The 17,228-nt window shown below is 40.1% G+C and overlaps 2 protein-coding genes across 2 annotated transcripts; both read left to right on the forward strand.

Moving 5' to 3' along the window:
• Window positions 1–338: 338 nt before the first annotated feature.
• LOC134673399 (esterase E4-like) lies at window positions 339–4,927 on the forward strand. The gene is made up of 3 exons (XM_063531377.1): window positions 339–653; window positions 1,536–2,785; window positions 4,729–4,927. The coding sequence occupies exons 1-3, from the start codon at window positions 339–341 to the stop codon at window positions 4,925–4,927; spliced, it is 1,764 nt and encodes a 587-aa protein (XP_063387447.1).
• Window positions 4,928–10,350: 5,423 nt separating this feature from the next.
• On the forward strand, window positions 10,351–14,268 carry LOC134673121 (esterase FE4-like). The gene is made up of 3 exons (XM_063531058.1): window positions 10,351–10,506; window positions 11,628–12,889; window positions 14,068–14,268. The coding sequence occupies exons 1-3, from the start codon at window positions 10,420–10,422 to the stop codon at window positions 14,258–14,260; spliced, it is 1,542 nt and encodes a 513-aa protein (XP_063387128.1). The 5' UTR covers window positions 10,351–10,419; the 3' UTR covers window positions 14,261–14,268.
• Window positions 14,269–17,228: the final 2,960 nt, after the last annotated feature.

Genomic DNA, 17,228 nt, shown 5'->3' on the forward strand with positions numbered 1-17,228 from the left:
ACTTTTTGACATTGTGCACTGCCAAAGACATTTACAAACATTATATTATACTTTTAACAAAGCCAAACGGTAAAGCATGACAAAATCTATTTTGTTTTGCTTACAATACAACACAATAGCTAATTATCTTCCAAATGGACGGTCAACAATAATAACTATCGATATCCTAAACGATTCTCATCAGACGTGTTTCTAATTACAGACAGTAAGCACCTCGCTACATTAGAAACGAATTTCACTACAGACATTTCAGAACACAGTGATCCTTAAAATTCTCCTCAGTGAATACAGCGCGCATAAATAAAATATTAATTTCAAATATTAAGAAGCTGCGCAAAATGATTTTACCATGCCTACTGATATTTGGCTACACCTTAGCCTTAAGCCCCGAAAGATGGGACAAAGCAAGCCGTGATGAATACAGCGAAGAACGGTCAGCCTCAAAGCCAATTCATGAAGACGTAAATTTTTCCTCTACACCTCTTTCGGAGAGTCTCAAAATCTGGACATTTCGCGATTCGAGCGGTTCGAGAGATGTGAGAATCGACAGTGGGGTCGTCAGAGGGCATTTAGAGAAAGACAACGATGCGGATTACTTCGCGTTCCTGGGGATACCTTATGCTGCGCCGCCTACTGGAAGTAGTCGGTTTATGGTGAGTACAATTGACTCAAACTCTGAGCATTTTCAACCACCGGTAGTGTAGGATGGCAAGCAAACAAGGCTCCCCGATAAATCCTTTGAATGTGTGCATGAATAATAGTTATTTGTTTTACAAGGGGGCAAAGTTGTTGTTTAAGCGCTCGTGCTAATATTGATACCCGAGCAAGCGGAAGATTCCAAAATTGAACCACGAGCGTATCGAGTGGTTCGAAAAATGGAATCTTGAGCGTTGCGAGGGTTTCAAAGCACGAGGGTTAAACAAAATTTGCCCCCGAGTGAAACACAAAATTTTTTACCACACCAACCCGAAGCAAATATTATTATGTAAAATATCAAACAAAATCAAACCAAATCAATTCCAAATGAATGTTATTAAATATTTATCATCCAAAATCATCATTTAAAAGTCAATTCTACCAGCAAACATAAGAATTCAACTCAAAATTTGCATTTGATTACTTTGCCTCACATGTGGATAAAATGCAACTTTGCTATTCGTTTTTGAAGTGCAAAGTAATTCTTTCCGAGCTGGTGTGGTGAAAACTTTATTTATCTATCAAAAAGTTAAAAAAAATGGTTTTATACTTACTATATTAGACCAACAGACATGCTATCTCAGTCTGAAATATCTGGGAGACCGAGCTTTGCTCGAAAAACATAAAAACTCAAAAATGCTCGTTTTCCCAGCGATAAGACCTAGCTACCTGGATCGATTTTTCGGCCCCGATGATCCCTATGTAGCAAATTTCATCGAAATCGTAAGAGCTGTTTCCGAGATCCCCGAAACTTATATATAAATAAATATACAAGAATTGCTCGTTTAAAGGTATAAGATAGATCATTATTATTAACGAGTAATCCTCTTTCTTTTCAGGCTCCATTCCCTCCTAAACCATGGATGAACGTATTCTACGCGAACAGGACAGTCATGTGCCCTCAACTAGGCATCGGCGACGAGAACTGCCTCATCGTCAACGTGTTCACCCCCACCACCCTGCGCACGCAGCTCCCCGTCATCGTCTACATCCACGGGGGATCCTTCCTCATGGGCTCGGGCCCGACCAAAGGACTCGGCCTCCTCATCAAACAAAACTTCATCGTAGTCACATTAAACTACAGGCTAGGAGTACTAGGCTTCTTATGTTTAGGGATAGAGGAAGCTCTGGGAAACGCAGGGCTGAAAGACCAGACTGCAGCACTTCAATGGGTCCAAAGAAACATTCAGCAATTCGGAGGAGACCCTGCCATGGTGACCGTATACGGCATGAGTGCTGGCGCCGCGTCGGTCGAATTCCACATACTGGCTGCGCCTGATGGCTTGTTCCAAAAGGCAATTATCGAGTCCGGATCTGCCACCTCCGTCTGGTCAGTAGACTCCGAGCCCATTGATACTGCTAAGCAATTCGCCAATATGCTAAAACCTGAATCACCGATCAGGACTTTGGAAGAACTCGTTTCCTTCTTGCAGACCAGAACGGCGGATGATTTAAGCGAAGCCAACTATAGGCTCTATCGCAATTTAACGGATGGGTCATTCGGTTTCGTCCCATGTGTAGAGAACAAATATAATTCCCGAGATGCATTTATATTGGATCCACCTCTTGAAATATTACAATCTCGGAACTATTCTGATATCCCAATAATGTTTGTATATAGCACTCTAGAAGGTCTTTTCTTAAGAAGCGCAGAATATTATGAGCTGGATTACAAAGCTGGTATGAATCAAAATTTCCTTGCATATATGCCAAAAGATCTTAACATTGACAGAGAACCGACCAGGAAACCAGTTTTAAAGAAAGTAAAACGGGAATACTTTGGCCCTAAGGGGGTAATAGATGACGACCATTTGTTTGGATATTTGAATTATTTCGGTGACTTTCTTATAATGCATGGAATGTTGGCTTCAGCAGAGAAGTATGCTGAACCTGAGAAACCAGTGTATTTGATGGAATTTGCTTATAAGAGTGAACGGGGAGGTTTCGAGCAGTTCTACGAGTATATCAACCTGCCAGGGCATGGTGACGTTGCGAGGAGCCTAATATCGACTATACCGATAACGGGTCGGAGTGATAGACTGACAGTTACTCGTCTGGCACGACTAATAGGGAATTTCGCCAAGTTTGGGTGAGTTGTTGCAATTAGTTTAATTGTCTGTCCATGTGTATTAAACTAGCAGTGTATTTATTTGTTTGTCCATGTGTTTTTTAGGACTAATACCATGTTAAGGAAGAGGAGACTGTCATATCAAATATTGCTGTAAAAACTGTCATATGGCAAGGACTCTCACCTTTGTATACATACGTCGCTCAGACATACCGTAAAATGGGGTGAGTTGGGTGAAATTTGACTTTCAAACCTCGATAAAATTTTATTTTTACATGTGAAAACTGAATGGTGTATATAATAAGTGGTTCGGACGTTTGTATTTTAGTTTGTATTTTATTTTGGGTAGTTCCATTTCATAACTTTGACGATAAAGAGGAAAACCCACCTCACCCCGTAGTGCCTCGTATTTGGGGTGAGAGGGTTTTTCATACAAAGGTGATTTTGGAAGATTGTTGGATCGTTTTTTTTTATTATTCTTATTGCTATAGCCCCATTTTAAATTGGAATACATTATTTTTGTAGCAGTAGCCTTAAATACCTTCTCTCCCCATTAATAACCCAACTCTCCCCGCGAAACCTACTCACCCCGTTTTACGGTACTCGGAAAGTAATAGCTTCATACTTTCTGCTCTACCGACCTTTAAATGGAATATGTGTACAAACGCAAAAGTTAAAAGCTGCGAAAGATCTTGACGGGTTTTCCCTTATTTTCCCCACAATGACCTTATAGCAATATTAGCATGGGTTTTATAATACAATATACTTTACGACATAACTATTTTAGATGGCGGATTGTACTATGTATAGGTTCACTTAAATACCACAGTGTAAGTTCTGTTATTACAAGCTTTTATTTAGTTTCACCTGACCGTTGTCTGTCTGTCTGTCTGTAATCAAATCTTGCAAGTTAAATTTGATCCACTTCCCGATTTCCGATTGAGCTGAAATTTTGCATACATACGTAAGTCGGGTGACAATGCAATATTATGGTGTCATCTAGCTGATCTGATGATGGAGACCGGAGGTGGCCATAGGAACTCTGTGATAAAACAACGAAACCTAATTGTGTTTGGGGTTTTTAGAATAGTCTCGATGAGTATTAATTGCCTGTGGAAAAAAGTACAATAGGCGATAAAAGCTTGTACCAAAAATGAAATTTTTGTCAAAAACTTATTTTTGTTTTATATAACGGGAACTCAAACTAAACGTTATTATTATTAAAACAAGAAATAACGTTCAGTTAAGAAGTAGCTTCATGATAAAACTAGCTACCCGGCTAGCTTCGCACGGGTAAACCTCAACAGATTATACACTTAAACCTTCCCCAATCACTCTACTGATAGGTGACGTCCGCATTTGTTCATTGCATCAGTCTTTGAACATACATACTTACACACAGACATACGCAGCGGCCAGCGGGGTACTTTGTTAGGATTCCGTACCCAAAGGGTAAAACGGGACCCTATTACTAAGACTCTACTGTCCGTCCGTCCGTCTGTCACCAGGCTGTATCTCACGAACCATGATAGCTAGACAGTTGAAATTTTCACAGATGATGTATTTCTGCTGCCGCTATAACAACAAATACTAAAAACAGAATAAACTAAAGATTTAAGTGGGGCTCCCATAAAACAAACGTGATTTTTGACCGAAGTTAAGCAACGTCGGGCGGGGTCAGTACTTGGATGGGTGACCATTTCTTTTTTGCCTTGTTTTGCATTATGGTACGGTGTGGTATAGTATAGGGAGACAGATTGTTGATATTATTAGTCAGTAGTAAACGGATCATTAGATAGAACGCACGTGTTTAATTTAAACAACCTCTCTACCCCTCTCGTCACCTCAACGGAACCCTTCGTGCGCGAGTCCGACTCGCACTTGCCCGGTTTTTAGAAGATCACCTCGATAGCACTGAAGATTTTCCTCAACAAACACTACCTTATAAATTCTTTTTTTTCCAGTGACCCAACGCCAACACACACGCCAATGCTGCCAATGAAATGGCCCATGGTCCAGCCCGGCAACCTCTCGTACCTGCACCTAGACCAGGAGTTCAGCGTGCGACAACACGCCAACTGTTCGAGGAAGCGTCTGTGGGATGAGCTGTATGCGCTGTATCGGAAGCCCGTGACAGCTGTTAACCCGTTTATTTTCATTTAAACTGCAAAACGTAATTCAAGCACAAAAAAAGTACGACAATGTTGCCATTGCAATAATTTGTTTGTAAAATAGTAAATTCTATTTGATAAATAATCACGCTAAGATAATTTATTCCTTAGTAATTTTACTCCGACTATTAAATAAAGTACCTACTTTTATTTATTTATTTGTACATAAATACAAGACGCGCTAGTAAAAAAGTGGCAACATTTTTACTTTTTTTGGTCTTGAATTACGTTTTGCAGTTTAGGAATATTGTACAGTCGCACCAAACAAAGTCTACAACGGATTTGATAGGCCACGCAGTGTAAGTGTTATGTATACGTCATAATTTCATAGAAGTTTGACGTTTAAAATGACACCTGGACTGCGCTGGCTATCAAAACCGCTGCAGACTTTTTACGGTCTGACTATCCTCCTAAGACCCAAGGTCTTACCTATAGTACTTATTCACTTCAATGAAATTTAAATTATGTTCGATTGGAACAGAGTTGCTTTTGCTTTGTCTCGTTCAGGTTTTGAACAACGCAAAATCAACTCTATATCCTACAGTGTAGGTTCAAATTTCTGTAGCAAAATTGCATTTTTCATTTGTATGGCTGGGCCTTAAGAGACTATAAGACTGTAAGAGTGTCATTACTATTAATAAACCATAAAACATAGAAGTTTTTTAAATACGGACTAAGTTTTCACATTGTCCGATCCGATATCGGCATTAAGTCCGCCTTTTTAGTGTAGTCTTGGTGTTGTCTATCATTTTTTGTAATAATCATTTATTAAATTTATAAACTTAGGTATAACTAGGTAAATAATTATTCCATTTATAACAAAAAAAAAAGAAATAGGTAAATATAAAAATTAAGGGTATTACATGCTATTAGGCCATAGGTACCCGGCTAAATGTACCTAGCACGCTGCTGGCGTTTCCTCTTTGAACGGCTAGCGAAATACGCTGGGCTGGATTAAAAATGTATAAATAAATACAGAGAAGAAACGCTCTAACCAGGGACCCGTCCACCCCTTCCCAGAAAAAAGGCTTAGTCGAATAGCCTCAACGATTGTCTTTCCCTTTCCGTCATACCAATACGTCAGAAAGGGCCACTTGCACCATCCCAGGGTTAACCGGTTAAACCGTTAACCCAGTGTCAAATTGTACTGGTAACCATGGTAACTCCAGGTTTAACCGGTTAACCCCGGGTTAGTGAATGTAGGTGGCCCTAAAAGTAACGTACGTAGGCTGTTCCATAAGTCTTGCAATGGAAGGAATCTAACAAGCTTTCACATGTATGACTGAGCGTATGGTTATCTGCCACTAATTACAAGTTCTTACATGATGTGTTTGTTGAGCCTGCCAGCAGTGATATTCGGTAAATAGATCGAAACAATTGTGAAAATGACTAGTCTCGGTAACCGCGAGTACAAAGTGATTTTGTATTATAATTTCAAACGTGGATTATCTTACTAAGATTGCCACGAGGAAATGTTCGGTGCCTTTGGTAAGGAGTACCCTTCCCTTTCCACCGTATTCAGGTGGTAAAAGGAATTTCAAAGAGGCAACTATAATTTAGACGACGGCGAAGGACCGGGCCGACCCTTTGCAAGCAGGACCCAAGAAAACATAGACGCTGTTAGAAAACTGATAACTATTAATAGGCGAATTACGTGCAGGCATATTGAGGAGATTCTCCACATTAGTGCATCAACACTTAATTCAAATTTACACCAAGGCCTAAAAGTTAAAAAGTTATGTCCTCTCTGGGTCCCTCATCTGGGCAGTTGGCACTTCCACCATGATAACGCTCCTGCTCATCGAGCTATCAGAACTCAGAAGTTTTTGGGGCAATCGGGGCTTACTGTGCTGGACCACCCGTCTTATAGCCCCGACCTTGCACCGTGCGATTTTGGTCTCTTCCCGCTGATCAAGAGCCAGTTAAAAGGACGACGGTCTGCGACTGATGACGAGCTATTGAGTGCATGGGATGAAGCCTGCGCCAGTGTCACAAAGGAGCGGTAGAAGATCATGTGTGATACATGGTTTGAACACATTTATAAGAGTATTAACAGTGATGGTTTTTATTTTGAAAATGCTTAATAAGAAGTTACACTTTTGCAAGACTTATGGAACAACCTACGTATTTCCAGAAAACGCTAATTTACTTTTGTAGATTGCGTTACCAACAACTCTGGCTTAATTCCTTTGGCGAATGCCTTCATATTATTACGTACGGCGAAACTTTCGAGTTGCAACCATCATAAATTTCCCCTTGGCGTGTGTCCAAGTGAGTACGTAACTTATTTTGATATGTATTTAACAGGATAGGAAGTCTTCCCTAGAATGAACATAATTACCGCCTGTGACTCGCCTGCAGCCAAAAAACTGTTTACTTGAAGCCGGCACATTTGTCAATGTCATTTTTTTGCAGGGTAAACCATAATAAATGTTACTTTTACTAAAAGTATTTGATTTAATATATCCCATCAAAATGATTACAAACAAAAAATCATGTTACAGCTCGTCTACACGATGGGCCATCAGCCCATCATACTGACCCACTAAGATGGGGGCAGCGTGTAGCACTGGACGTCCTCTGGCTGATATGATGATGATGATGATCATCATCATTGGCCCAGCCTCGTAAAATGCGTAAAATAGCGTGAGTAAATGTTTGCTATGACGTATAATCTGTATATACTACAACGGGTGTATAATACTACAACGGCTGTATAATACTACAACGGCTGTATAATACTACAACGGCTGTATAATACTACCACGGCTGTATAATACTACAACGGAGAATGTTAGCGATCCAAACACCACATCTCCAGCTATTGCCGTCGCCTGTTCCTTGGATTTACCGATAACTTTTCCTCCCGACTTGATCCGAATCTAGGCTATTCCTATTTTGTTACAACGGCTCATACAAAACCAACTAAAATGTGATACCTATCTAATGCTGTTAGTCGTTTAGTTTTTTGTAAGGAATAGGTAAATGCAGACGAAATATAACCAAGCACGTAATAGGGGAGATGTGTACATAATGATCCCTCTGAGTAAAATGATCCCCCATCGTATCTGAGCAACTACTAGTGCCATCTATCTAAATATGCAATAAACGTATGCCCCGTAACCCCACCAGTTGCCTCTTAAAGTGTCATGACGGTACGAGCATGCAGCGAGATTTTATTAGGAAATAATTAAAAAATATATGTCTAATCTACAGTATGCCTATTTTCCGAATTCCATTACTTTTAGCATGTTAGGTTTTATTCAAATTGTGTTTCACTGTCGGATCTTAATGATGTTTAGCTATAGCTAAACATTATTAAGAAAGTATACTTTAACGATGTTTATACTGAAGCAAGTTGAATTTGAAAGTTATATTTTTGCCAATATTTGAAATTTGGTGTTTGAGGTCAAATGATCCCTTTTCGTAGGCGTAAAATGATCCCTGGAATCATTTTACCCCCTAAGTAATTTACTATAAGCATTTCCTGTACAGGCCATAACATATCATGTCGCGAATTTATGTGCGCAAAGCCACTTACTTCCGAAATAAGTGTTCCGTAAACAAAGTTTTGTACGGAACACTAAAAATGACCTTAGGAAGAAATGCTAAGGACTCTTAATGCGATTAAATTATGGATTGCCTTTTAAAATAGCAAGCAAAATCTGTGCCCCTGATGGCGTCAAAAATAAGGCCAAAATAGAAAAAAAAATAGCACTCATCTTCTGAAAATAAAGAAACGCTGGAATATACTGACTTAAATGATTAAGACGAAGAAATCTTGATATTACAAAGGAATCATCTGGGATTATTTTAACGATACCCTATAGGGATCGTTTTATACATGCCTATGTATAAAATGATCCTTTACTAAACCTTTAGAAAACATAACATAATTATTTAAATATATAAAAAAACACGAGAAATAAGTATGCAGTTATTTAGTTAAGTAAATGGACTATTCATAATGACCTAAATCTTGTGTTTTTGTCTCCAACTGTGAACACAGTAAAGTTTCTCCCTTAAGGGGATCATTCTACCCACATCTCCCCTATATCGATTAACAAATGACGTCAAATATTGGGTTAGTTTTGTAAAGGTAATCAGCCCCAACAAGATATAAAACAAACTTTTTCCAACAAGATACCTAGCAGTTTTCATGATTTATAGATATTTTGCCCATTTTCGATCTACTTTACTATAATTATTATTGTCAAGACTGTGTGCACATTTCCCCCCGCAAAAAATGGCAGTACTATTTGTACGGTAACATATCGCTTGGACATGTCGGAAGGGAGGACCCTTCCGACATGTCGGAAGCCGGTGTTGCTCGAAGTATTGCAGGGGCCCCATTTTTGAATTTCGAGGGCTCGATTTCGTCATTCGAAAATCGGTGGAAAACGGCAAATGCTAATTTTTGAAATGCGAGCGATAGAAATTGGGAATCGAGTGATATAGGGATGTTTCCTGTACTTAAAATATATTTTTTTAAACCGTGCACAAAATAAAGCACCAGATAATTATTAGAAAAACATAGATAGCAGCTATTTTTAAATCGGATTGAAATATAAAATGTAGGTCAATTTACCGTGACGTCACTATATTCGTTTTCATATAGATTCCATATTAGCAAATCGTTTTGACAGTTGTAAAAAAGAAGCTGATTTGACTAGTAGGAATGTAGCCTTTTCTCGTTTTCAATTCTATTAGTAAAATTTAAATGCCTAGTAGTAGAGATCTTATTGAATGAAATACACGACATCGAGCGGTCGAAATTCAAAAATCGCCCTTGGTGTAACACATAGGGCCCCCCCACATCTAGCGTCTTTCGAGTGTCGGCGTCAGGTCAGCGCTATGGAAAATGACGCTGCGCAGTTGCGTCGACGTTGCGTCGAGCAGCGGCCATAGAGTTGTAGACGCCGACGCTCGAAAGACGCTAGATGTGGGGGGGGGCATAACCGCAAGTCCCAATTTTCTGTAAGTAGTAACAAAATATTTGGTTACAATGGTTGGTGGATGCGAACTTTACTTTCAGTGTAGGTAATAAAAAAAAAATTCCGCCATAAAAATAATAAAAAAAAAAGGTACCACAATGAAAGAAAGGGAGTTATTCTTTTGTAGCAAACAATATAATGATTTCAATCATCAGCACCTAATGTTGACAATAGGTATCTCACAATACATACAAACATCAACATCTCCTATAACTATTGTTTTGTTTATTCATATTAGATGACGCTATGTTTGATTAGCTAAAGTAATGACCTCAGAAATACCTTCATGGAACAGTCTATTCGAAACTGCCATTTACCAAGCATGGCTACTTCGTCAACCATCTAGACACGATAAAAAAAAAAGAAAATGCCTTGGTTTTCCGTGTCAGTTTGTGTTAGTCTTTATATATTCAGCGGGGCGGGAAGTGAGGTTCGAGATAAGATAATTTTGCCTCCATACATAACGACGGAAAATGGGATTGTGAAAGGGATGTTAGTGAAAACTGTAGATTTTTCATACATGGCTTATTTGGGGATACCTTACGCTGCGCCTCCGGTTAGAGAGAATCGATTTAAGGTTAGTTGATAAATACAGAATATAAGCCCCCCCCCCCACATCTAGCGTCTTTCGAGCGTCGGCGTCTACAACTCTATGGCCGCTGCTGGACGCAATGTCGACGCAACTGCGCAGCGACGTCATTTTCTATAGCGCTGACCAGACGCCGACGCTCGAAAGACGCTAGATGTGGGGGGGCCTAAGGTGGTAGTACTGGTGCTCGACGCGGTTTCAGTACATGTCAACTTGAAACTAAAGTTGTCAATAGAATTGGCAGCAGGGTGTCATCTATTGGGCATGTCGAGCACTAGTACCACCACCTTAATCGTCATTAGCCTATATAATTTTATTTAAATCAGTCAACACTATTAAGCTTGCGGTTGTTTTATTAGGTGATCATTAGCTTCAAGACTATGGGCCCGATTCGGATTTTGAAATAGACTTTGAGAGCTAGATTTTGAGATATCTATTAGATATCTTTTAGACATCACCATGATACGATAACGATATGTTTAAGATCTAACCTGTCAAATTTGACATTTGCGCGATTCTGGAGATATATACTCTTGAACGATTTCCACAGGATATGACTTAGAGATCCAAGTCACATCTAATAGATATCTTACTCTATCTAACGTAAAAGCGGCATTGATAGTCCGAATTGCGCTGCAAAAGAGAACTAGTTGATATCCAAACTACAACGTATATAGAATGGATCTAGTACGTGTCGTCTTTTGTGAATACCTTGAAGTTCGAATACGGCAGTATATTGCCTCTTCAGAATCATGCTTTTGTTCAACAGCGATGAATAAACTTTCTTTTAACCACAAGCATGAAAATTAATAACTAGCGATTTGAGCTTAACTTGAGATTTAATATTTAACGTTTACTTAATTAATCGCGTGCATCCAAACATCCAACCACAAATACAATATCTCACTAAACGTCTCACGTGCGCTACCCAGGGTTAGCCACTAACTCGGGTTAACCGGTCTAACCCGGTTATAACCAGTACAATTTAACTCTCTTGTTAACGGGTAACTCCTGGCTAACCCATGGTTGGTGCAAGTGGCCCTAAGGAGTATAAAGGCAAGTTCTTTAGAAAAGCCATAATTTTAAATAAATATACGTTTGTTATCCAGAGTCCATTACCAGCAATGCCATGGAATGGAGTGTACGAAGCGAACAGAACAGTCCAGTGCCCACAATCCGGCTACGGTGAAGAAGACTGCCTCGTCATCAACATCTTCACCCCGACCCCCATCAGGGGGCGCCACCAGCCACGTCCCCTACCAATCCTGGTCTTCATCCACGGAGGCGCTTTCATCAGAGGAACCGCCCCAACCACGGACATGGAGTATCTCCTTAAACATGATATCGCAGTGGTAACTTTCAACTATAGATTAGGCATTTTAGGCTTCTTGTGCCTTGGCACTGAGGACGCGCCCGGCAACGCTGGCTTGAAAGACCAAGTAGCCGCTTTACAGTGGATCCAAAGAAACATTATCAATTTCGGAGGACACCCAAGACATGTGGTGTTATATGGTACAGATGCCGGGGCCGTTTCTGTAGACCTTTTAATTTTGTCGAAGATGGGCGCTGGCTTATTCAAAGGGGCTATAGTGGAATCAGGATCAGCAACATCGCCTTGGTCAGTCGATGTCGACCCAATAGGAACGGCTACTAAACTAGCAGAAACATTAAACTTTGTCCCAAAGGATTTAGACGATCTAGCCCTTTTTTACAGAAAGAAAATTGTAGATGATTTAACGACTGTAAATGAGTTGTACCAAAATAGTTTAAGTGATGGGAGTGTCGGATTTTCACCATGTATTGAAACAACATCTACAAAACCACATATTAGACAATTTCTGCAAGAGTCCCCGTACGACATACTAGTGAATGGTAAATACGACCAGGTACCGGTTTTGTTCATTTTCTCTTCTTTAGAGGGAGTTTTCCTGAAGAGTGCGCAGTATTACGAACAGAATTTTAAAGAGCGAATGGAAAATTCTTTCGAATATTTCTTGCCAGGCAATCTTGGTTTTGAAACTGAAGAAGACAAAAGGATCTTGGCTGAAGCGATCAAGATATTTTATTACGGGAAAAGAACTATAGGAAAGGATACAATGGTGGAAAACTTGGAGTATTTTGGCGATAGCCTTGTTTTGCATGGACTATTGAAATCTGTAGAATATCACTGTAAACGGATGCCTGTTTATTTGATGGAGTTCTTTTACAAAGGCAGTCTGAGGCAGTACGACCCATTGTATGAGAACATATCGGTGGCAGGACATAGTGCGGCGTCGGAGCATGCTTTTGTTTCGTCACCCATCACGAATTATGATGATTTGCGAGCCGTGGAAACATTTGCAGAGTTGATAACGAACTTTGTGAAACATGAGTAAGTGTTAATTTATTTGCTGATTTTTCTTTTTTTATGGTTACCACTTGCTTTATATTCATCGTATTTAATGTAACATTTTATTTTTAATGCATCGTCATTAACATTCGGTAAAGTTTGAGCGGAAATAGAAGAGTCGTGGAATGTATGGGGTCCAATACATTCCACGATTCTTCTCTTTCCGAACAGACTCTATCATTTATACACATATCACATAATTGTCAAGGCCAGTTGCGTTGGTGTGGGCACCTTGTACGTATGGCACCATCGACTCTGCCCAAAGCAGTATTTTACTTTGACCTAGCCTCAGGTAAACGCAAGGCTGGTGGGCAGTACCTGCGATACAGGGATGACTTAAAACGCCACCTTTTGGCCACCGGCAATTCATGCGAGTCGTGGGAGGAGCTTGCATCTCGGAGATCGGACTGGCGAACTGCTGTCAATACGGGTCTTGATAAATAAATAAATAAATAAATAAATAAATAAATATTATAGGACATTTTTTTACACAAATTGACTAAGCCCCACGGTAAGCTCAAGAAGGCTTGTGTTGTGGGTACTCAGACAACGATATATATAATATATAAATACTTAAATACATAGAAAACAACCATGACTCAGGAACAAATATCTGTATCATCATACAAATAAATGCCCTTACCAGGATTCGAACCCGGGACCATCGGCTTCATAGGCAGGGTCACTACCCACTAGGCCAGAGTGGTGGTGTGGTCTTGATAACTTCGAACACACTCGACTTGAAGATCTTGACGCCAAACGCCAGCTCCGAAAAACTCGGCCCAAGCCCTCCTACAATTACACATAGGTACAACGCGTCGGGGCAGCTTTACTGTGTTTTGTGTTGCCGCACTTTCAAGACCAAATTTGGATTTGCGAGTCACGCTCGCGCCCATGCACGTAATAGTTAAGACCCCTTTTTAATTTATCAGGATGTCGCCGTCGACGGAGACGTCTGGGAGGACATCACATAATTGTCAATTTTAATAGACATTCCCCTAACGAATTTAAACTGTCGTGAGTCACACTAACATTAAGCTATTATGACGTGACCGCTACTCTTGCACTGTTAAGTAGTGCTTGGAAATGCAGACCTAGACTAGGTAGGAATAAATAGGTAGTCAATGAGGAAAAATAAATTATGAATATCTATATTTCAGCAATCCAACCCCACGCCTGACCTGCCTATTGCCCACCCCTTGGCCGGCCGTTGGCAACCCCCAAAAGATGCAATACATGCGCTTCGACGGCAGCCTCATGATGGCGATCAGACCTCATTGGAGACGGAAGCAGTTTTGGGACAATGTCTACAAGCTTTATAGGAAACAGCTCAACCCTGTGGAACCCTGTTGAGATTTTTTGTAACAAGACTAATTGTTAAATTTTACTTTATTTTTTGACAGATTTAGAACACAAAACAAAGAAAAGAAAGAAAGTTTAGTTAAGAAAGTGGGTCAAAAACGCGACCCACTAATATACAATTAGAAGCGCGACGCACTAATGTGAAATAAATGTATTTAGATTTGCCACTAGAGTGCAGCACTAGCACAAACCGTATAAACCAAAAACCAACTTATAATCTACGCCGTAAACAGTTTTTAACAAGTTTTAAGAGATTGTTTGCTACGAATATGACATTGATGCATCAAGGCGGTTTGTTTACTGTTTGTACTAGTGACGCCCCCTACGCAGAGTTTCCTATTATAATATATAATTAATTACATTCACTAATCCAATCATCGCATGGCAGCGTGTAAGCAATCCCAACGAGATGCAGTACATGCGTTTCGATGGCAACCTCATGATGGCGATCAGACCTCATTGGAGACGGAAGCAGTTTTGGGACATGCACAAGCTTTATAGGAAACAGCTCAACCCTGTGGAACCCTGTTGAGATTGTAAGGCGAGGGCATCGCCACCTAATGGGATTGACCGCGGTGGAAGTTTTTAGAAGATGGCGCCATCATAGCTTGCCCTGTCAATCCCTAGAATTGTGTCAAGTTTTTGTTTTTTTAATACCCTGGATGCAAGCTCTTTAAGCCAAATCTCATAAAAAAGGTGCAAGCTATGATGGCGCCATCTATGCAAACCTTTGACAGTTGCCAACCCCATTGGTTGAGAGGGGCATATTTTTTATTATACATTTCTTTTCTTATGGTATTTGGATTTTTTTAAATATCTGGGAGACCGAGCTCGGGATACATAATCGTTTTCCCAGAGATAAGGCCTACCTAGATAGATTTTTTGCCCCCGAAAACCCCCATACCTATAGCAAATTTCATCGAAATCGTTAGAGCCGTTTCCGAGATCCCCGAAATATATAAATAAATGTATGTATCTATAATAGGTATAGAAGAATTGGTTATTTAACACATTCGGTGCGGCAGCACAAAACCCAAACTTACTGCCAGTGCGTGCGTGCGATCAATAGACTATATTATCCTTGTGTATATACAGCTGCCGTCACCCGCGGATCTGTATAAAATTCTAAAAGATATAGGCATTTTTCAAAACCCTTAATTTTACGGGAATATACTTTCCTTGCCGCACAGGCCGGCCGTATATAAGACTAGTGATGGGATACTAAGGAATCGATGACGACTTTTATAATCGACAAAATATTCTAAGGATGACTGGTAGAGAATGTTTCATGGCATTAAGTTCGCCTTTTATACACTAAGTTATTTCTTTTGTGCAATAAAGTATAAAATAAATAAATAATAAAATAAAATATTTACTGTCGTTATCGTGTCTGTACTGTGTTCAAACTACATATTATTCATCCTCTTATAATTATAAAAAGGTACTTATCGGACTTTTAGAGTAGGAAATTTTCAATATAGATGTCATAGTATTGAATTGTCGCATTAATAAAATGTCGTATCGATGCGGAAACGTGAACAATGGGCAGCACTATGAGCAATCTGAGCGCTGCGTACCCGCCTTTCGGTGCGGTACGGGGTGATGGATTACGGACAAATAGTACCCGTGCCGCGCTAAAGAAATAAAAATACCTATTAGTGCGTTACGCAAAAATACTTCCCGTACATTTTTTCTTTTGAAATAGAATATACTTGAAGTAAGAATATCGGGAGTATAGTCATCTTCTTCTTACTCACACGAGAACATAGAAAAACCACCGCCGCACCGGGGGTAAGACAAGCGCAGATAGCTGCCGCACCGGCGGAAAGTCAAATACGGCCAAATGCTTCCCGTGCAGCGAATGTGTTAAAGGTATTATATTAGATATAACGTTATATAACATCGTGTGACAAGGACAACATAATAGTATTAATACTGTTAAGTTATATTGTCCCTGTCACATAATGTTATATAACTACCAATGAAGGAACTAAGCTTCTTAGAAAGAACCTAAACCCTAAAAGTCAAGGTTTCAAACCGTCAGCATTAAGTGATAAAACTGTTTGTGCCTTCCTCGAGCACCGGGTCATAGAGAAATATAGTAAGAATAGAGTGCTCACACCATACTTCAGTTTTGATACGTAAACGACTATTATTTTCGCAGTCGACATCTAGCATCGAGTAGCGGAACTATCAGGGGGTGCTAGTGATCCAAAAGACTCGAGCCCTGTGAGCCTTTTTTAGGGTTCCGTACCCAAAGGGTAAAACGGGACCCTATTACTAAGACTTCGCTGTCCGTCCGTCCATCCGTCCGTCCGTCCGTCCGTCCGTCCGTCCGTCTGTCACCAGGCTGTATCTCACGAACCGTGATAGCTAGACAGTTGAAATTTTCACAGATGATGTATTTCTGTTGCCGCTATAACAACAAATACTAAAAACAGAATAAAATAAAGATTTAAGTGGGGCTCCCATACAACAAACGTGATTGTTGACCGAAGTTAAGCAACGTCGGGCGGGGTCAGTACTTGGATGGGTGACCGTTTTTTTTGCCTTTTTTTGCTTTTTTTTTATTTGTACGGAACCCTTCGTGCGCGAGTCCGACTCGCGCTTGCCCGGTTTTTTAGGGCTCGCCTCATCCCTTGACGCCTAAAAGGCTCAAAGCCTTTTTTATTTCATTAGTAAAAAATAGGCTTTTAGCCTTTTAGGCGTCGTGAAATGAGGCGAGCCCTAAAAAAAGAGCTAACAGGGCTCGAGTTTTTTGGATCACTAGGGGGTGCGAAATTCCTGACTTCGGCTAAACTCGGCTCCGCTCAGCTCAGCATTGCTCCGAGCAATTATTGGGGTTGACACAACTTGACGTCCCTTTGCGTGCACAATCACAGATAAGATAATAGTTCGTATTTTAACAATCCTAAATAACCGAAAGCCATATATTAGAAAGGGACAGCACGATTTGACC

The sequence above is a fragment of the Cydia fagiglandana genome, chromosome 18 (assembly GCF_963556715.1).
Source record: "Cydia fagiglandana chromosome 18, ilCydFagi1.1, whole genome shotgun sequence".
NCBI classification, from domain to species: domain Eukaryota; kingdom Metazoa; phylum Arthropoda; class Insecta; order Lepidoptera; family Tortricidae; genus Cydia; species Cydia fagiglandana.